The 22,557-nt window shown below is 43.3% G+C and overlaps 1 protein-coding gene across 2 annotated transcripts in view; it reads right to left on the bottom strand.

Annotated features, from left to right (window-relative positions):
• The window catches only part of TMEM266 (transmembrane protein 266), a 33,003-nt gene extending 18,614 nt beyond the window's left edge, over nt 1-14,389 (bottom strand). The window contains exons 1-4 of one of the 2 annotated variants that reach the window (XM_032232483.1): nt 14,279-14,389; nt 4,679-4,752; nt 1,865-1,921; nt 1,143-1,281 (exon numbers count right to left, since the gene is read on the bottom strand). In XM_032232483.1, the coding sequence (XP_032088374.1) occupies nt 1,143-1,281; nt 1,865-1,921; nt 4,679-4,752; nt 14,279-14,300 (292 nt within the window). In that variant the 5' untranslated portion in view covers nt 14,301-14,389. The remainder of the gene's footprint in view (nt 1-1,142; nt 1,282-1,864; nt 1,922-4,678; nt 4,753-14,278) is intronic. The other variant, XM_032232484.1, reaches the window with a different exon arrangement.
• Nucleotides 14,390-22,557: the final 8,168 nt, after the last annotated feature.

Consider the following 22,557-nt stretch of genomic DNA (forward strand, 5'->3'; position numbering starts at 1 on the left):
AAGAAAGACAGCTGGAGGGGGGGGATCACTTAGGAAAATAGAAACAAGATTTGCTCAGTCAAGATCACCTGTTCTACTCTAATTATCTAATGTAATATTTCTCAACCTTGGCCATGTTAAGATGCGTGGGCTTCAACTCCCAGAATTCCCCAGCTGGAGAATTTTGGGAGTTGAAGTCCACGCATCTTAACATGGCCAAGGTTGAGAAATATTGCTCTAATGGATCAACGGTGGATTTTCACATGGAGTTTCTTTAAAAGAAGTTGCCAAGCATTGAACTGGTTGGCAGCTTTTTCTTTTTCCTAGCTCCACATTCTGATGCAGATAATAATTATTATTATGTGGTTAATCTTTGGTGAGATTCACAGCCTTTGGGGCTGGTTGGTAGCTCAACAGCTCGAGTCCTAACCAAGGACCTAGGAACTGTTAAGGTAACGTCGGAGGATATAAGCTGTTCCAAGTAGGGTGGTTTTTTTTGTAGAATCAGAATGTTCAAGTCTGATAAATCTAAAATTTCCAAATAGCGAGGTAGCCCTCTGGGTATTGCTCCAAGGGGTCCAATTACAATTGGGACAACACACAATTTCTTTTTCCACAGTCGCTCAACTTCAATTTGCAAGTCCTGGTACTTTGCGATTTTTTCTTGCTGTTTATCTTCAATTCGTGCATCTCCAGGAATTGCAATGTCAATGAACCATACTTTTTTCTATTATTATTATTATCGCAACAACAGAATTGTATCACAGTGGCCAGTATTGCAATTGCACACTGCAATACCCGGAGATGCACGAATTGAAGATAAACAGCAAGAAAAAATCACAAAGTACCGGGACTTGCAAATTGAAGTTGAGCAACTGTGGGGGAAAAAATTGTTGTTGTTGTTGTTAAATCTAATTGCCCAGACAATTACATGTGACTTTAAATACACTGGGAATTTGTTTATCTTCTCAGCGAGGGTCAACTGTTTTCCACTCACATTTAGCCTAAAACAGATTTTATCCATTTAAGGAAGGAATGGCTTATTTTTATTGGTTAATTTTTCAAATTTATACTCCTCTCCACCAAAACAGGTGATTCCGGGCAGCGCACAACCAAGTGAGGGGAAAAAAAGAAGGAAAAACAATAATTCACTGTTGACTTACCATCAATAATCCGCTTGACTCTCCAAATTCTCAGGGTAATAATGAGGCTAATAGCATCCCATGGGCTGCTGGGCCCGTTAGCCACTGTAGAGGCTACCATGGGAGCCAATGATAAGATGATCACAGCACCATCAAATACCTAATGGGAAAAGGATGTCATCGGAATCACATAGGCATTATTTCTGAATGCGCGTTATCTTTAGGAGAAAACCAGATGGAGCCTGAAGGTGGAGTCAAATGAGTCATCAGTTTGGAATCGTTATGCAGCCACAAAGGCGCCTAAGTCCCACTCTCTGTGAATTTCCGTTGACTCTTCTCTAGTGCCAATTTCCCTCTGAGTAGATCGAATTCTTGTGTATAAATAACAGGAAATAAAACTTGTAGTACTTTTGAACTCTATCCTGGATCCTGGTTTCTTATGCCTGCCATTATTGCTTGGGTTAATCCAATCCTTCCCCTTCTTTGGATCCATAATCCACAATTTCCCCCATATTGCATTTGCACGTCTTGCTTAGCAACACAAATTTTGGGCTCAAATGTGGTCGTAAGTCAAGAATCAGCTACAGTTTGGCAGGTTCTGTGCAAAGGAGCTACAGTTTGGGGCAGAATATCCCACCTTGAATTTTGACTTTAACCTGGTTGCTGACAATGAGTAGCAGAAACGTAAGCGATGCATACCAAGAGGGACGGATCAAAAAAAGATTCCGTTACTTTGGACTTACCTCAATTTTGTTTTCAATATAGTCCCATATACCAAGTACGACTATTCTCAAAATAGTCTAGAGAGAGTCGATGTTGGGAAACAAGAGAGGAGGAAGAGGGAGATGGGAGACAATTAGCATTTGTGTTTTTCACATTCCTTTAAAAAACCCGCCGGCATCAATGATATAGAAAGTTTATTTCATTCTTATTCCAGAGGACTTGGCAGCAGATTCGGACAGTGAGGAGGCTGGGGAGGATGATGGGCCAGTCCTGGAGTCTGAGGAAGGCTCTGATGAGGGCTCTGTGTCGGAGGCAGACAGAGGGACAGAGCCGTCTGACAGTTATCAGCTGCCTTCAGAGACAGACATCAGTGAGGCAGAAGAACAGCTGGAGCCTGTTCCCAGTGTTGCCAGAGGAAGGGAAGAGCTAAAGAACAGAGGTCGACTTGGGAGTAAGGCCACAGGTGGACGGTGAAGGGCCCCTCCCAGAGGAAATAAAAGAAGAGCAAAGGGGGAGTGGAGTTTGCAGGAGATAATTAATTGGTTTGTGACTCTCCGAGATTCCTTGCCACCTTCTGCAGAGATCGGCCTGGCAGCTCTCCAAGCCAGATAAGGTCTGTGACTATAAATCCTCCCTTGAAAGACTTTGCTGGATGTAAATGAGCAGAATTCACAGCAAATTAATCAAAGGGGTTTTTGTCGGGACCAGGAGTTTGCTTCATGCTCTCGGGAAGCCTTGGTCAGAACAGGAAGGGAGATTAATGCTCTCCTCCCCATCTGTGTGATGTGCTTAATGAGGGGTGAGACTAAACCGATCCCAGTGTTAAAAACGATCAGTTTCTAACCCAATTGCTGGTGCGTGCGTGTGCGTTTGTGTGTTGGGAGGAAACATTGCGTTTGTCTATGGTTTAAGTGAACACAGCTGCTAAGCCAATTTCATGCCTTATTTGAAGTTTGGCAAGAAAATACGTTCCTAATGAAGTATGAATTTGGCCATTTACAAGCAGGCAATCAGAAATTAAATCTCTTTAAGGCTTCAAGTTTGCAAATACTGTTTAACAGAACTTGGGACAGTTTAAAACCAGGGGTGTCCAGTCTTGGCCCCTTTAAGACCCGCGGACTTCAACTCCCAGCATCCCCTACAGAGCTGGCTGGGGAATGCTGGGAGTTGAAGTCCACGGGTCTTAAAGGGGCCAAGACTGGACACCCCTGGTTTGAACAATTTGGTAGGCGTGGGCCGTGACGAGTGAAGAGATCTGATGCTTTTTCAGCTACTCGTGTGTTCTAAATTTCCCGCAGAGCAAGTTCTAGGAAGTTTACCATTTTAAGAAAACAAACCCACTTAATTTGCTACACATTTCAAATGGTGGCAACCTGGGGGGCGGGCGGGGGGGGAAATTGTACTAGATCAATGCACATGTGACGTTTAGGAGAAGCTCTTTGGCGGGCACTGCTAATGCGGGCACTGCTAATGCAAAACAACCCAATCTGAAAGCTACACCTCTGCTCCAAAGAAGCCGCAAATTAAATGCCAAGAGAGAAGGGAGAGAAAAATGGAGGCGCAGATTATGGTGGCAGATTGAGACGACTTTGTAAGGTGCTCTCTGAGCTTGGTTGTTTTCTTGCAGACCTCTCATCACCCAACTAGCTAACATTATCAGTGCTGGAAGGGAGTGGGGTTTGCAGTGTGGAGGTAGAGGAGGAGGAGGAGGAGGAGGAGGAGGAGGAGGAGGAGGAGGAGGAGGAGGAGGAGGAGGACGACGACAACTGTGGGCTCCTTGGTGCTCTCTGAGCTTGATAGTTTTCTTGCAGGCGTTTCATTACCTAACTAGGGAACGTCATCAGTGCTACAAGTGAGTGGGATTTGCAGTGAGGAGGAGGAGGAGAACTGTGGGATCCTCAGTGCTCTCTGAGCTTGGTTGTTTTCTTGCAGACCTCTCATTACCCAACTAGCTAACATTATCAGTGCTGGAAGACTGCAGTGTGGACTATCAGTTTGCAGTGTGGAGGTGAAGATGGAGGAGGAGGAGGAGGAGGAGGAGGAGGAGGAGGAGGAGGAGGAGGAGGAGGAGAAGAAGAAGAAGAAGAAGAAGAAGAAGAAGAAGAAGAAGAAGAAGAAGAAGAAGAAGAAGAAAGGAGGAGGAGGAGGAGAACTGTGGGATCCTCAGTGCTCTCTGAGCTTAGTTATTTTCTTGCAGGCCTTTCATTACCCAACTAGCTAACATTATCAGTGCTGGAAGGGAGTGGGGTTTGCAGTGTGGAGGTGAAGATGGAGAAGGAGGAGGAGGAAGAGGAAGAGGAGGAGGAGGAGGAGGAGGACTGTGGGATCCTTTTCTTACAGACATTTCGTGGCCCAAACTAAGCAACCATCATCAGTGCTAGTCAAGATGTTTTTTAATTCTAGACTTAATTCTAGTCTTTGATTGAGATGTCTTCAATTGTGCACAATGCCACAACTACGTCCTCTGGAACAGTGTAGAGGCCAATTGTTCTCATTTCTATTGATCGCGCCACTCATTTCAACACTTCAAGTGACAATGGAAGTAAAGCATCTGTCAATAAAAGCGGCTATTTATGGCTCTCTGGTCTCCAGAGGTTTACTGGGACATTCTCGATTCTTAATCGGGAGCGGATTCGTACGCTGGTCTTCCCCGGACCATTAGCACATTAAAATGAGTTCGGGAGAGCCTCTTCCAAAAACCGAAAGTCTGTTGTGTCCCAATTAAAAATACGTTTACTGAAGGATAGGAAAATAAAACAACAACCCCATTTTCTCCTGTGAGAAAATCCAGATATATTTCTTTTCCTTACGGTAACAGTTCGTATTTCTCTTACCTCGGAAAAGAAGATCGATAGGATAACCAGGCTGATCCAGTGAATGACACCAGCAAATTGTGATGCGCTTGAAACTACAATTTAAGGACAAAAAAAAAAAACCACCACAAGTTAGATATTTATTTTATTTTTATTTTAGGAAATTTATATTGCCGCCTGTTCGCACAGGGTGACTCAAGGCGGCTTACGGGAAAAACCTCACATATAAAACAATAAAACAAATAAAAGAGAACAATCCCATAGCAAATTAATAAAATAATATAATAAGCTCCCACCCTGGCAACAACACATCACACAAGCCATATGATGTGTGTAATGCATAGGCCAAATATGAGATATGATGCGTGTAAGTTTATAAGTTTATAAGTTTAATAGCATTTATATGCCGCCCAATCCCGTAGGACTCCGGGCGGCTTACAATTTGTAAGTGTAATGCATAGGCCAAAGCAGAACGGTCTTAAAATGTATTTTAGAATTAAACGCAGCTGTCCGTTTTCCTTCGTATTCTTAAATTAATGTCACCATTTTGGAAAGCAGGCTCAAAGACAATATTATGGGAAATAAAGTTTATAAAGAACTAGCCGATAACTCGGCACTGCCCGGGTATTTACGTATAGGGTGAAAATGTCCAGACCTTACATAATTTCTAATGTTGGATTTTTCCCCAGAGGGAGTTACCATGGCAACTCCACTCCGCTGTACAGTAGAATCCATTTTACGGCAGTACAATAGAAGCCATGTTAAGGCACAACAGGCTGTATCTGGACAGAAACACACACACACACACACACCAGGGTGCCTTACCCTCACAGTATTTATTTCCAGAGAGTTAATTCATCTGTGTACCAAGTTTGGTTGAAATTGCTCGAGGCGTTCCAGACTTACGCTGGGACGGACACCCCCGTTTTTATAGAGAGAGATTTAGGGGAATTTCCAGAGGTTCGGGGTCAAAACAAACATGAATGAAAGCAAATATAATGATGTCTCGGGATAATATTGCTAGGTCCAATCTGGGTCGTTCATCAGAACTGGAGGTTTAGTCTTCCGAGCTCTTCAAACTTCAAAGCGGTGAACGGCCCAGGTTGGATCTTGCAAAACGGGCATGTTTGGAGGAGGCAATGTTTGCTTTGCACTGGCGCCTCCAACATAAGGAAGGGCTGTCCTTTTTGTAGAAGGATTGTTAAGTCCGGGACTGGAACACCCAACTATTACCATAACGTTAAAATATGACACTGATGGTTATCACTCAAACAACATGCATGGATTAACCCTCCTGGCCATAAGAAAAAAATCAATATGGCAGTAAGCGGATGCAAAGAGAGGCGCATGTTTCGGTGTGTACGTGTCTATGTGCACAGTCTCCCCCCCTCCCCCGCTCTCCCCGGACACGTAGTCGCATACATTCCAGAACTGACAGCAGGAATGTAGCTGGAAGTAGCCTCAAAGCAAAAAGAGGGCAAATACACACAACTTTCTAAGTGTTGTTTCTTAAACTTTCGACATTCTGGAAAAACCCGAAACGAAACGATGTGCTTTTTTACGCTGGAAAAGCGGTTAACGGAGAAACACACAGGCGGGGGGATAAGAGCTGTGGCAGGAGGTTGTGTGTGTGTGTGTGTGTGTGTGTGTGTGTGTGTGTGTGTGTGAAGGAAGCAGAAACGATATTCAAATAAAACCTGTCTGAATAATATTTTTTATTCCCCCTTTGTGGCTGCGTGAGGTTTCATGCCATGGCGTAAAGGCAGTCCCATAAGTATGAAAAAGGGTCGGAATTCCCTTTCTCCCCCCCCCTCCCTGCGCCGTCGTAGCTTCGAACGGTGACTCAACGGACTGTCGTAAAACCGAGGACTGCCCGTATGCTACGGTTTGCTCAAACATTTCCGGAAGAAGAAAACAAAAACAGCGAAGAGAGAAAAGCCTGCTACTCACACTGGAGGAGTTTTACATCTATGAGGAGCTCCAGCGTCAGAAGGATCACCACCAAAACTACACAGGCTACCAGGAAGCTGTTGAGGCTGGCGCTGAGCAAAAATACCTGCCAAATGGCCGCTCGCCTCCCGCAGCATGGCTTAAGCCAGTTAGATCTGAAGGGGAGAAAAACAGAGGGAAGGAGGAGGAGGAGGAGGAAGAGGAAGACAGACGAGAGAAAGGCAGACAGGTGAAGAAGAGCAAGGCAGAAGCAGCCGGGTTCTGTGTGAGCAGAAAGCGGTTGGGAGTATTTAAGAGTCCGTTCTTATTTAGCAGGGGGTTGGACTAGAAGACCTCCAAGGTCCCTTCCAGCTCTGCTCCTATTCTATTCTATATTCTATTCTGTTCTATACTTTTTTCTATTCTATTCTGTTCTGTTCTATATTTTATTCTATATTCTATTCTATTTTCTATTCCATTATCTTATTCTATTATTCCATTATTCTAATTCTATTCTATTTTTTTCTATTACTTTATTCTGTTTTTCTATTCTATTTTTTATACTATTTTCTATTCTATTCTATACTTTTTTCTATTCTATTCTGTTCTATATTTTATTCTATATTCTATTCTATTTTCTATTCCATTATCTTATTCTATTCTTCTAATTCTATTCTATTTTTTTTCTATTACTCTATTCTGTTTTTCTATTCCATTTTCTATACTTTCTATTCTATTCTATACTTTTTTATATTCTATTCTATTCTATATTTTATTCTATATTCTATTCTATTTTCTATTCCATTATCTTATTCTATTATCCTGTTCTTCTAATTCTATTCTATTTTTTTCTATTACTCTATTCTGTTTTTCTATTCTATACTTTTTTCTATTCTATTCTGTTCTATATTTTATTCTATATTCTGTTCTATTTTCTATTCCATTATCTTATTCTATTATCCTATTCTTCTAATTCTATTCTATTTTTTTCTATTACTCTATTCTGTTTTTCTATTCTATTTTCTATTCTATTCTATTATTCTAATCTCTTATTATTCTATTCTTTTTTATTCTCTTCTATCCTATTGATTAAACTTATAGCCCGCCTTTCCTTCTGATGCGGGATGCAAATTTAATCTGGGGTTCTCCGTTCCACCCTCTTAGCAGGAATCATAAATAGTTGGGCTGAAAGGATGTGACCATCCTTCCCATCCTTCCACGGAGCTTTCGTACTTGATCCTGGTCCAGCCCCGCCTAAATCATCACAACACAATATCCTTAATGAAACGTATCTTTATGTGTACATATGTACTCAACCCATCTGCTTCGTGAACGCATCATGCTCACTGGACACCTGGTGTTAAGTCCAGTTTGCAAAGTTCTCTTTGTAATAAGGAAGCACAGTCTGGATTCAACCCCAATGGATTGCCCTAGCCTATTGCTGCATCCTGTTTTCAGCCTCCGCCCGCCCCCCCCATTTTCTGCCCGTTCCTGGCGGGTGGGGATTGGAATGGGCAGAAAATGGGGTACACAGAGGCCAAAAACGGGGCACGCAGAGGCCAAAAATGGGACACGCAGAGACCGAAAATGAGGCGCGCGGAGGCAGCAATAAGCAATCCCTGCAGCCTGAAACAGCTGATCGTCGGGAGGCAGATCCAACTGACAATCAGCTGCTTGTGCTAATCAGTGTGCCGAAACGGAAGCAGGCTGTTTGCTGTTTGCTGCAAGGAGGCAAATTGCTGGGAGGTAGAGGCCAAAGGGTGGAGGCCGGTGGGTAGGTGGGGGCTACATTCAACGTACCCAAATTGTCACCCTCTTTTGGGGGGGGGGAACTGCATCTTATACTCTGAAAAATATGGTAAGCAAGCAAGTAAGTAAAGTAAAGTTAAAGTAAAGTACAGTAATGAGTAAAGGAAGAACAGTTAAGACAATGCGTGCTGCCTTATGTTTGATGTTGATGTTTGATGTTTGATAAATTTATAGGCCGCCCAATCCCGAAGGACTCCGGGCGGCTTACAACAACACATATAAAATAGAAGTTAAAAACACAGAAACATAGATTAAAAAGACCACAACACACATCCAGTCCAATCGGGGCTGGAACTCAATCGTGAGTTCAACAGCCCGGGGCCTGCCGGAATAGCCAGGTCTTAAGAGCCTTTCGGAAGGCCATGAGAGTGGGTAGGGTCCGGATCTCTGGGGGCAGTTTATTCCAGAGGGTCGGAGGCGGCTACAGAGAAGCAATAGCAATAGCAGTAGACTTATATACCGCTTCATAGGCCTTTCAGGCCTCTCTAAGCGGTTTACAGAGAGTCAGCATATTGCCCCCAACAATCTGGGTCCTCATTTTACCCACCTCGGAAGGATGGAAGGCTGAGTCAACCCTGAGCCGGTGAGATTTGAACCGCTGACCTGCTGATCTAGCAGTAGCCTACAGTGCTGCATTTAACCACTGCGCCACCTTGGCTCAGTGGCTTGGCTACCCTCTCCTGGGTAGTCGCCAGCCGACACTGTCTGAATCAAAGCACTAAATTATTGATACTGAATCAAAGCACTAAATTATTTTATCCAGCAGCGAAGTTTACTGGAGAGGTCTTCCCCAGCACTGGCTACCTGGGAATTTTTATTTCAGACACCAACAACTAATTGAACAGGAATCCACTCAGTATGCAAAGCGTTTTACTCTTCCTTGAAACATCTGCCAATGAAACCGAATGTGTCCTTCCTCTTCAGGACTTAATGTTCCAGAGCAAATATTATTAAGTCTTTACATAATGCAACAGAACAGAGAGCACCAGATTTACTAATAAACTTCCTAAGTCATTCTCTTGGGACCTCAGTTGCCATCTATCAAGAACAGGAGGCTTAATTACAGACACGCAGGAGTTATAGCGATGTTAAATCGCAGTATTTTCCAAAATTGTAGCTATGGGATGATCTTACTTACATTGAAAAATAAATAGCCACATTCCTTCTCCCAACAATATTTCTAGATTCTAAAATCTAGGTTCCTATTTCATTTCTTTATCTGTCATTCCTAAATATTTATTCTAATTCTGATATATATTTTTTTAAAAATTCCCCAGAATGGACAGTAGATGGCAGAGATGCCTGTATGTTTAAAGCAACGGTGAGAATAGAAGGCTGGAATTTTAACTAGGGCTCACCTTGTTAAAAGCAAAAATAAATCAAGCGGATGGAAATATAGACATTGGAATGGGTCTGAAATTACTACCGACAAAAAGATATAATTAAGGATAAGGATTGTTTTTAAAGTCTTCCCTTAGAAAATGTATGCTTATCATTCTTTAAGGATGTAAGTTATAAGTGTGCATTTTGTGAATTATACCGTCATTTAAAAGCAGTGTATTATTATTATAACAACAAACATCAAAAAGGTTCATAACCAAAGGACCATCAAAACATCCATCAAAAATATTCCCAGTTGCTTGCAAAGTGGTAGAAAAATTAGATGCCTGAATTGTACCTGGCAGACAGTTCCCAGAACTGACTAGATGTAAATTGCAAAAAAACAAAAACAAAACCAAGATAAATTTATTTCCAGTTTTAAGTAGGATACATAGCTAGAGAGACAGCAATTTGATCCAAGCGAATACTAAAAGAAACTGAACATCTTCAACTAATTCTGTTTCGGAGTCCATCTGTATTAATACATTGTATAGTCTCTTTATATGCATTAAGCTTTGATCTCTTATTTGTTTAAATAAATTATTCCCGACTTGCATAAAACCAATTTTTTGATCTGTTTTCCACCTGGCCTGTAGCTGTCCATACTGGAACCATGTTTGAATTACCTTTTCCTCTTTTAATTCATCCAAGGATTTTAGTTGTAATACACCCCCTTTCTAGGGTAAGAAGCTGTCTATAAGTAATTATATCCTGTTTTTGTACTATGTTCATATTTTCTATTGCATGTCTAGGAATTGCCCACATGGGTATCTTTATCATTTAATTTGTATTGATATTTTTTCCAAACCCCACAGTAAAGCATTCCTTAGAATATGACTTTTAAAATTCTTGCCCACTTTTTTTTGTTATATAGCAGGTAAGCATGCCAGCCATATACCGGATCATACCCCTCGATATTAAGTATCCGATCATTTGTTAAATTAATCCAATTTACTAATTACAGATAAAGCTACTGCGTCGTAGTATAGTTTTAAATTGGGTAATTTCAAACCTCCCCTCTCACGTGCATCTTGCATTATTTTTAGTTTTACTCTCGGCTTCTTCCCTGCCCATGCAAATTTATTAATACCCTTCTGCCATTCTAACAGGATGGGATCAAAGGAAGAGATCAAACTGCTTTCATCAGCAATGGGGCATTTATGGAAATAAGTATAATTTTGCGATTTTTTTTTTTTAAAAAGCAAGCTGCTAGGTGAGATCCCTGGTATAAATCTATTTATACAATTCTTTTTAAACTGAGTGGTTTTAAAAATGTGCTGAGAGGGGGAAGATGCCAATTTACGAAAAAAAAGGAGAAACGCATCAGCCTTTCCCTGTGTACAAACCCAATTCTATTTACCAACTGACAATTTTCGTAATATACCGCTGTTTAAGCGAATGCTCAACAGCAAACGAGGAGGGGGAAAGATTACCGTAATACTCTGGTAATGAGCCACTATAAACACTCCTAACTCAAGCTGTTAACAGATGTCAGAGTTTCCGCTTTCGTGGCTCGGAGAAGGGGAAGTGATGCGCCAAATACGGCACGGCGCCACGTGAAGGACACGGAATTTGGCTCAACACAACACAGCCCACAAGAGCATCCAAATTTAACAAAAGGGATGTATCAACCCTCAGGTCCGAAAACTAAATATATAGGGAGTCCTTGACTTTTACAACAGTTCCTTACTTACAACAGCTCAAAAGGGACGTATGGCCATTTCTCATGCTTGCGACCTTCGTAACCTCCCTACGATCGCACGAGCGTGAGGTGATGGGTGATTGGTTCCACACTTACGACCGTTGCTGTGTCCCAAGGTCCTGGGAAGGTCAGGCCTGCGACTTTCTGACAAGCAAAGTCAAGGGGGAAGCCAGATCCACTTAACAACCGGGTTACTAACTGATCAACTGCAGCGATTCACTTAACAGCTGCGGCGAGAAAGGTCGTAAAATGGGGCAAAAACCTCACTTGGCAAATGTCTTACTCAACAACAGAAATGTTGGGCTCCATTGTGATTGTAAGTCAAGGACTGTATGTTTATATAAGGGCTTCCATCGGAAGGATGGAAGGCTGAGTCAACTTTGAGACGGTCAGGATACCGCCATACTGCATTCTAACCACTGCACCACCATAGCCTCCCTCCCTCCCTCCTTCCTTCCTTCCTTCCCTCCCTCCCTCCCTCCTTCCTTATCAATAGTACTTAAGACTTATATGCCGCTTTACATCCCTCTCTACGTGGTTTACAGAGTCAGCTTATAAACCCCAACAATCTGGGTCTTCATTTTATCCACCTCGGAAGGACGGAAGGCTGAGTCAACCTTGAGCCTGGTGAGGCTCGAACTCCTGACTGTGGGCAGAGTTAGCCTGCAATACTGCATTCTAACCAATGGGAGGGAAGGAAGGGCACTTGCTATAGCAGACTCATATACCGCTTCGCAGTGCTTTTACAGCCCTCTCTAAGCGGTTTACAGAGTCAGCCTCTTGCCCCCCAATCATCTGGGTCCTTATTTTACCCACCTCAGAAGGATGGAAGGCTGAGTCAACCTCGAATAGATGCGATAGATCATTAGTTGCTGTAACTGTTTACTGTTTTAATGATATATCACAAGTTCTCCCCTTTTTTAGGGGGGGTGGGAATAGCATTTTTTCCCCTTTTTAAAAAGCACTCTCTCTTTTTTTTTTGACAATGGATGTATTTCTATCACTGAACTACATTCATTAAGTTGAAACTCTTTAAGCCAGAAAAGGGGAAGCTGCTATTTGTACTGCTCAAAAAACTCTGCTAAAAATTCATTTTTGACTCCAATCCTGCATTATGTCGAGATCAGCCTGAATCTTATTTCTTTTCAGAAGAATAGACCTCTGCTGCATTTGCCTAGTTCCATTTCCGGCCTAAAAGCATTTTACGAAACCCAAAAGTAACACAGCCTAAAAGCATTTTATAACCATTCTTTCCCATTACGCATTAATGCGATATATATATATAAAAGAAAACAGCAGAGTTTTTCAGGACCTCCTGTTTCAAATTAAGGACCATGGAACTAGTAGGACTTGTTAACCCAAACCGTCCAAAGTCAGAAACTAAAGTCTTGGGTTCAACAAAAACAACCGTAATCAAACCCTTTTTCCCTGGTAAGGGAATTAATTAAGATCATAATTTTAAGAGCTTTAAACAAACATGATTCGGTAACAACAACAATGCGCAACCGAAGTTGCCAGAGGTGGATGTGTTGATGTTGATGTTTATTGGTCTTGTATGCTGCCCACTCCCGAAGGACTCCGGGCGGCTTATAATAAACAAGGAAAGGGATAAATAGACAAAACAACACTTTAAAATACACAACATTCACAGTTACCGTGGGGCTGGATATTTCACAAGCCCCCCGGCCTACTGGAGCAGCCAGGACTTAGTGGCTTTGCAGAAGGCCCGGAGGGTAGTAAGGGTCCGGATCTCCACGGGGAGGTCGTTCCAAAGGGCCGGAGCTGCAACAGAGAAGGCTCTTCCACCGGGGAGTCGCCAGCCGACATTGGCTGGCAGATGGAATCCGGAGGAGACCTAACCTGTGAGATCTGATCGGTCTATGGGAGGTAATTGGCAGGAGGCGGTCTCTCAGGTACCCAGGTCCGATGCCATGTAGGGCTTTATAAGTAACGACTAGCACCTTGAAGAAGGTCCGGAGACTAATGGGTAGCCAGTGCAGATCGCGGAGGATAGGTGTGATGTGGGTGTACCTGGGTGCACCCACAATCGCTCGCGCGGCTGCGTTCTGGACTAGCTGAAGTCTTCGAACACTCTTCAAGGACAGCCCCATGTAGAGCGTGTTACAGTAATCCAGTCAGATCCAGAGATTGGGACAAAGATTGCATAACAGCATAAAAAGGAGAGTTCCTTTTCTGTAAATTAAATTACTGGAATATGTGTGTGTGTGTGTGTATGTTCATATGTATGTGTGTGTGTATACACATACACACACACACATATGGGTGGCTCAGTGGCTAAGATGCTGAGCTTGTCGATCAGAAAGGTCGGCAGTTCGAATCCCTAGCGCCGCCTAAGGGAGTGAGCTCCCGCCACTTGTCCCAGCTTCTGCCAACCTAGCAGCTCGAAAGCACGTTAAAAAATGCCAGTAGAAAAATAGGGGCCACCTTTTGGTGGGAAGGGAAGAGCGCTCCGTGCGTCTTCGGTGTTGAGTCATGCCGGCCACATGACCACGGAGTTCTCTGGAACTTAAAATACATTGCTCCGTTAGCCTCTGCTAACATCCTCAGAGTGCAAAAACTACCATTAAAGAGATATCTGCCTTTATACACCATTAATCAATTTGGCCATTGCGCGAGTGATAGGCCCATCCACCCGCCTCCCACCTGTAATTAGCTTCGTTGTTTTTACAACAGGCATGTTAATTGATGCTCTTATTCCTTCCTCCCTACACAAACACACACACACACACACACACAGAAAAAAAGTTTGGGGAGTGAAAAGTAAGTAGAAGTGTGCTTACCCTTCTCGTTGGTATTCCTCATCCAAATTTGACAAGAGCTGGGAACCTGCCACGGACAGATCGATGGCCGCCAGAGGTAAATCCCGATAGGCAAAATTAACAAGCTGGACGGGTGCGACGCTCCGAGTTTCTTCTTCTATTTGTTGTGAAATTATTTCAACTTCGGAAACTCCACCTTCTATAGGAGGCCTAAGGAAGTCACCGAGGAAAGGCAAAAATAAGAACCAGACTCAAACCACTGCAAACATCTTTGTCCGGCCTTTACCGGCAGTCCTGGACTTACAACCGTTTGTTGAGTGACCGGTTGGCATGGCAACGGTGCTGGGGGGAAAAAAAGGGGGGCTTAGGATAGTTTTTCACAGTTATGCCCTTTGCAGTGCCCCCCGCGATCATGTGTTTAAAATTCAGGCTCCTGGTAGCCGACTCAGGTTTATGACCGTTGCTATGTCCATGTGATCCCCTTTTGCAACCTTCTGGCAAGTGACAGCAATGGGGGAGCCAGGTTCACTTAACAACCAGCTGACTGACTTATCAACTGCCGTGACACTTAAAAACGGGAGCAAGAAACTCGCTTAACTTTAACAGCGGAAATTTGGGGCTCAATCATGATTGTAAGTTGAGGGCCGCTGTCTAAAAGTCTTTCTGTCGGCCTTCCCAGGTAAACCAGATTAACAGAGTTAGAAGGGACCTTGTGTAAGGCTTCCTAAAAATGCCCTAATTGATTCATGAGTATCGAGCCAAGTTTCAATACAAAACTAGTCATTTTATCAGGAGCAACCATAGGCAAGATCTTTTCACCGTCAGGTCTAAGCTTTGTTTGAGTTGTAGCTGAGCTTTAACCCTCTTCCTTCCCTCCGTCTGTGTCATAAATCACATTCTCCAATGAGGTGCACCCCTCCCAAGACTGCTGCAGTAATCTGAGATCCGACTTCAGCCGAAAGTATGCGTGGAATGCGCTCCCTCCCCTTCTCTCACTATGACAACGTTGGGAGTTGACACCTTGTAGATCATCAAGTCCACCCCCACCCCCCCCGCCCAAGCAGGAGACCCTACGAGAGTTTGCAAAGGGAAGAATCTAGCAAGCTTTCGGGCTTCTATTATTAAACCCCCACCAACAATAGTGACATTCATACCATCTTGTGCTGTTTCCTGTTCTGGCTTTCCTGGAATATCTGAGAAATATACATCGTCTTTGGAGAAACAATGAAGGAAAACAGGATTAATTATCCCACCTCAATTGGCTGCCAAGAGCCAAGGTGGCGCAGTGGTTAAATGCAGCACTGAAGGCTACTGCTAGATCAGCAGTTCAGCGGTTCAAATCTCACCGGCTCAGGGTTGACTAAGCCTTCCATCCTTCCGAGGTGGGTAAAATGAGGACCCAGATTGTTGGGGGCAATATGCTGACTCTCTGTAAACCGCTTAGAGAGGGCTGAAAGCCCTATGAAGCGGTATATAAGTCTACTGCTATTGCTATTGCTATTGCTTTCGGAAAGCCAAAGGGCCTAAACCAGATCTCCCACCTGCCCACCCCCGCTTTCAGTTCTCAATCACGTAGGAAAAAGTGGTTAATAAACGTCACAAGCCGGGAAAAAACAAGGTAAGGTAAGCGGGGTTGGGGGGGGGGGGAGAAAGGCTTGACGTTCAACTTCAGTTTGATGAGCTGGCTGTAGACCATGCACTGATTTCTCTCTGGGAAAAAAAAAGTGTTTAAAAACCCTCCACTGAATTAAATGGCCTGGATAATCAGCCGGATAATTATAGAAGACACTCTATTCCGGGCTGGGGGGGGGGGGAAGAGAAATTATGCAAGAATATTTGCCCCAAAGAAAACATCTGTTTTTTTTCGTACGAACATGAGGAATCGAAAAAGGGAACAGCGAGCCGTATTATATCCTCTTGTTTCTAGATAACAAAAGGAAGAAAAGGAAAAAAAAAAGGAGTAGCAACTAGGAATATTTGAGAAGAATATTTTAGAATAGAGCTAGACGCTCACAGCCAGATCAACTAGTTTTGATTACCATGAAACCCAATTTAGGAGTTTAAAGCACTGTGAAGTGGTATATTTATTAAATATATTTATATGCCGCCCAATCGCGAAGGACTCCTATATAAGTCTAAGTGCTATTGCTAGTGCCCTTCCTTCCTTCCTTCCTTCCTTCCTTCCTTCCTTCCTCCCTCCCTCCCTCCCTCCCTCCCTCATTCACTCACTCACTCCCCAGTGGTTAGAATGCAGCATTGCAGCCTAACTCTATCCAAAGTCTGGCATTCGATCCTGACCAGCTCAAGGTTGATTTCAGCCTTCCAGCCTTCCGAGGCCAGTCAAACGAGGACCCAGATTGTTGGGGGGCAGGAGGCTGACTCTGTAAACCGCTTAGAGAGGGCTGTAAAAGCACTGTGAAGCGGTCTATAAATCTTACATTCTATTGCTATATGGAGTGCAGTTCAAACATCTGAAAGGCATCGGTTTATTTAAATTACCCGGGACGGCTAAAGAGGTCTGGATATAAAAATATACATACAGAATGGAACACAAAGCTAAATAAAGCCTATTACATGGAGGAAGAAATGGGGGTAGAAAGAGGGTATATATAGGGGGCGGTGCTCATCTCCGTTTCAGAGCCGAAGAGCCAGCTCTGTCCGAAGACGTCTTCGTGGTCATGTGGCTGGCATGACTAAACACCAAAGGCGCACATCACGCTGTTCCCTTCCCACCAAAGGTGGTTCCTATTTTTCTACTTGCGTTTTTTACATGCTTTCAAACTGCTAGGTTGATAGAAGCTGGGACAAGTCACGGGAGCTCACTCCGTTCCACCGTGTCCCTTTTTCTTTCTTTCTTTCTTTCTTTCTTTCTTTCTTTCTTTCTTTCTTTCTTTCTTTCTTTCTATCTATCTATCTATCTATCTATCATCTATCTATCTATCTATCTATCTATCTATCATCTCTCTCTCTCTTCTATCTCTCTATCTCTCTCTCTCTCCACTCTCTCATCTATCTATCTATCTATCTATCTATCTATCTATCTATCTATCTATCTATCTATCTATCTATATCTAGCCACTCTCTCTTCTATCTATCTATCTATCTATCTATCTATCTATCTATCTATCTATCTATCTATCTATCTATCATCTCTCTCTCTCTTCTATCTATCTCTATCTATCTATCTATCATCTCTCTCTCTTCTATCTATCTATCAATCATCTCTCTCTCTCTTCTATCTCTCTCTCTCTCTATCTATCTATCATCTCTCTCTCTTCTATCTATCTATCAATCATCTCTCTCTCTCTTCTATCTCTCTCTCTCTCATCTCTCTCTCTTCTATCTATCAACTATCTAATTATCTATCTATCATCTCTGTCTGTCTGTCTGTCTGTCTGTCTATCTGTCTGTTTATCTGTCTCTCTCTCCTGTCTCTGTCTGTCTGTCTGTCTATATCTATCTATCTATCTATCTATCTATCTATCTATCTATCTATCTATCTATCTATCTATCATCTCTCTTCTATCTATCTATCTATCTATCTATCTATCTATCTATCTATCTATCTATCTATCTATCTGGAAGCACTATGCGAAATTCAAGGTTGGAAGGACATGTGGAGGTTTTACAGATTATCCATACCACTGAAAGTTTCCTACTACCGCAAATCTCCAACTTTCCAGACCAAGGGAGACTTTAATTCATTGTTGGGTGCCTTTTTGATATCCAACAGAACGACACCGTATAGAAAAAGCAAATCAAGAGATTCTTATCCAAGTCTCGTTACTCACTGGGGGTTGGTCATGTTGAACGATGAAACCAAGGGAGGACTTCTCTAGCCGTTTCCAGCTCCTCAGTCATGAATAGGTGGCATCAGGAGGGGAAAATCCTTTGGAAGGGGGGGGGGAAAAACAGGGAATAAAACGTTGTGAGTTAAGTGGCAAAACCTCTTTAGGTACCAAAGGCATATAAGCAAATCCCGAGCATTAACAAGCCTTAGGAATTCTTTTAACACGTAAGCAGGTTGGATAGGTTTTAAAATAAGGTGAAACGCGGCCGCTGCCGGCTCGCCAAGACAGGACTCAACTGGTGGGTGAAGATTTTTTTTTAAAAAAAGTCATTCCTTTTTTCGGTGTCTGGGAGTTGACATTTCGGATGAACAGGCTGGCGTGTCGATAAGGAAGTTGCAGAGAAGCAGTGACCTAGCACAGTGTTTCTCAACCTTGGCAACTTGAAGTCCTGTGGACTTCAACTCCCAGAATCCCCCAGCCAGCATAGTTGGCTGGGGAATTCTGGGACTTGAAGTCCACAGGACTTCAAGTTGTCTAGGTTGAGAAACACTGACCTAGCATTTGCTCCTAATCTGCCTACATCAGCAAAGGCTGAATTAATCTTTCTTCCTATTTGGGGATACTGTGGGACACCGAAGGTCTTCTGAACTCATCTTTTTCTTCCCAAGGGATAGTTTCAGAAGATAAAAGAAAGCATTTTTTTTCCCCTTTTCCGGAAACCTTGCCAAAAATCACGGCTTCTACCGAGTTTCTAAGGCTGTTTTCCAGATTCTTGAACCTAGTTTATTATTCGTCAAGCAGAACACTTGAGAGATTCAAGTGTCGAAACCATCAAACGACAACCCATCCAGGAATCAGGCACAACAGGTCCATGAAACTGATGTGTCGAGACTCTTCTTGTACAGGCAGTCCTCAACTTACGACAGTTTGTTTAGTGACCTGTTTTGAGCCTCCTCCTCCTCCGTCCAGGAACGAAAGCCAAAAACAAGCATAAATAAGAATACTTTTTAATCAGTCCAGACTCTCGTTGGCTGCAAGCCCAAAATAAACAAAGAGATAAGCACTCTGGCAGCAAGTCCTATAAACCTAGGCAGCAATGCAGATAAGCTCTCACAGCAAACCAATTCCCCAAGTTGATTCCTCTTAATCGTGAACGTTGACTTCTGCAAAAGGGCGTGGCACAAGCAGTCTCTTTTATAATCAGGAGAGGATCTTAATAAGCATCAGCTGAGCGTAATCATCTCCTATAATTACGCAATTGTTCTTGCCGCTCGGGAAGCCCTTCGACGGCGTGCATCCCGAAACAACTCACAAGTGTTTTCCGGATCACTCCCTCTGATCCAAGGCTCCGGCGCCACCTGGTGGACAACCAGTCTCCCCTCGCCCTGCTCGGAGTCGGCACCCTGTCCAGGGTCCTCCACCTCCTCCAGGGCCGACTCATAAGACCCCTCGCTGTCGGCAGCTCCAACGACTCCTGCTGGGCCACAACAGTGACCATTCGCAGTTTCAACGGCCCTGAAAAAGTGGAGCCACACTTATCTTTTTCACCCTTGTAGGCATCCCCACAGCCTCCTGATTTTACATTCGGATGCTTGTCAACTGACTCACATTTATGACGGCTGCAGTGTCCTGGAATCACGCGATTCCACCTTTGTGGTCTTTCCGTTGAGCAATGGGTGGAAACTAATCAAGGAGAGAAGCAACTTAGAACCGAGGAGAAAATTCCTGACAGTGAGGACAATGAATCAGTGGAACAGAAGTTGCCTCCAGAAGTTGTGAATGCTTCAACAGTGGAAGTTTTTAAGAAGATGTTGGATAGCCATTTGCCTGAAGTAGTGTAGGGTTCCCTGCCTAGGCAGGGGGTTGGACTAGAAGACCTCCAGGGTCCCCTCCAACTATTCTATTCTATTCTGAATTGTTTACTCGGTAAATGTGTTTAGATGCAGACGAGAGGTTGGCTGCAGAGCTAAAACCGAACAAAGAACCGATGCCTACTCTACCCTTACGGCCTGCAGCTGCTCTTAGGTGCAAAAGTCTCGCACGCTTTGTCATTTTAGAGGACGCCCATCGTCTGCCAGGCAGAATCCGAGCGGATCAATACTAAACATTCCTTAACAAACCAAATCCACTCAGTGATAGAAGAAAGAGGCACCCAGCTCAAAGGTCCTAAGATCAGGGGTTAGCAACATTAAACACTCAAAGAGCCACTTGGACGCATTTCCCACAGGAAAAACACACACACACACACACTGGGAGCCACAAAATCTGCCTGACCATTTCCTGAGCAGCCACAGAAACTAGCATAGGTAGTTGAATTGGTTCCACCACAAAACCGTGAAGCCCTTATCCGCGCCGACATAATCGCGGAGGGCAAATCCGCGCCTTCCGAAGCACTCAGCACCCTAAACCTAACCCTAAACCTAACCCTAAACCTAACCCTAAAGCAAACCCTAAACCTAATCCTAACCCTTACCTTAATTTAAATCGCCTTTCTGCCGTCGCACTGTTTTAAAGCGCCCTTCTGTCGCCGCGCTGTTGTCGCGGCGGTGATGACAGGCGGTGATGATGTCGCGGCTTTAGCGACGCGGTTTTATCACCGCTATTTTGACGAGCGCGGTTTTGTCGTGCCACGAGTTGAATTAAACATTCTGTTTTCTTCTGAAAATTTTTCTTGGATTTATCCATGGTTGGCTTACCAGAGGTTGAAAAGTTCAATAAGTTGCATGCTGGGGCAGATTTCTGATGGGTGGTGGGTGGGTGGTGGGTGGCTGACCCCTGCCTTAGACGAAAAGGTCACATATTAGTTGCAAATAAAAAGAAAACCAGAAAATTACCAGGATGGGGAGTGGGAGAACAGGAAGGAATGACAAGGGAGTGAAGATTTTTCAGGATTTTATTTTATTTTATTTTAAAAAGTGAACTTAGAATGACGTTATTGTCACTTCGAATGTATACCAATCGGCATACATTAAAATGAAATTTCGAAGGAGGCTAAAATTTTTTTGGAAAAGGATCGAAAATTGGCCGGAGGCAATAAGAGGGGTTAAAATAGAATGGAAACCTGAAGTTTTTTTTATTAGGAATAATGTCTGCGAAATACAAAAAAGAAATCCAGTATTTAATACTACATATAATCACGGCAGCAAGGATTGCCTTTGCCCAGGTATGGGAAAAACACATTAATTCCAAGCGAAGATGAAATAATAAGAAAGGTTGTAGATTGTGCTGAAATGGACAAACTAACTAAAGAAATCCAGGGAAAAGAAGAATCAGAATTCTACCAGATATGGGATAAAGGGTGTAGGTCAGTGGTTCCCAAACTTGGCAACTTTAAGACTTGTGGACTTCAACTCCCAGAATTCTCCAGCCAGCTCTGCTCTGCTGGCTGGAGAATTCTGGGAGTTGAAGTCCACAAGTCTTAAAGTTGCCAACTTTGGGAACCTCTGGTGTAGGTGGATGGAGGAAAGAAACAAGGATCAATGAAGGAATATAACAAAACTCAAAAAATAATAATAGTTATGAGTAAAATAAGAGGGTTAAGAAGGGTGAAATCCAAACGAAATACAATAGAAGGGGAAATAATATAAGGTGAGCGGTATCGATTGATGATTGCTATTAGAAAGAACAGGAAGCCCCTGTTCGTATTGTATTGTGTAAATGTGGTGTACGTCTAGGTTTTTTGTGTGTGTGTATTTTATATGTTTGTTAATAAAAAATGAAATTTCGTTGCATGCAGCTCTCAAAGGATCACCGCCTCCAATATACACTACATAAACACAACAAAATAAACAAAACAAATGAATGAATTGCAAAATTATACAGATACCCACATATATTATATGACACTGAGAAACAACACCGTCTAGTTCGGATGTATACATGTAGATGGGGACAAAAACGAATATTCTTAAGGATGGAAGGACCACAATGGCTACAACTTACAGATTGACGCCAGGGGTTTTAAGACGAATGTGCTTTTGTTGTGCAGGAAGTCCTCGACTTACAACAGTGTGTTTAATGACCGTTCAAAGTTGCAACGGCACTGAGAAAAAAATGGGACCATTCTTCACCCGGACGACTTTCGTAGCCTCCCCATGCTCATGGGATCAAAATTCAGACGCTTGGCAACTGCTTCACACTTATGACCGTTTGGGGAATCACGCGATCCCCTTTGGGCCACCTTCCTGATAAGCGAAGTCAATGGGGAAGCCAGATTTGCTTAACGACCGGGTCACTAAATTATCAACCGCGGTGATTTAACCACGGAGGCTGAGGAAGATCGTAAGGAGGGGAAGGAATCTCACTTGACGAATGTCAACCGCGGAAACTTTGGGCCGAGTGGGGGCCGTACGTGGACCGTGAGAAGGGGAGGACGTTCAGAAGGGGAAGCTGATGGGAGATCTGGGCCACTCAAAGCCAGTGAGGTGGATTGTGCTCTCCTTATCTTTTCTTTCAATTCCAAAAAGAGGATTGCACAAAAAGCAGGGCTGGGAAACACACCTCCCTCCC

Source organism: Thamnophis elegans, chromosome 16, assembly GCF_009769535.1.
Source record: "Thamnophis elegans isolate rThaEle1 chromosome 16, rThaEle1.pri, whole genome shotgun sequence".
Lineage (NCBI taxonomy): Eukaryota > Metazoa > Chordata > Lepidosauria > Squamata > Colubridae > Thamnophis > Thamnophis elegans.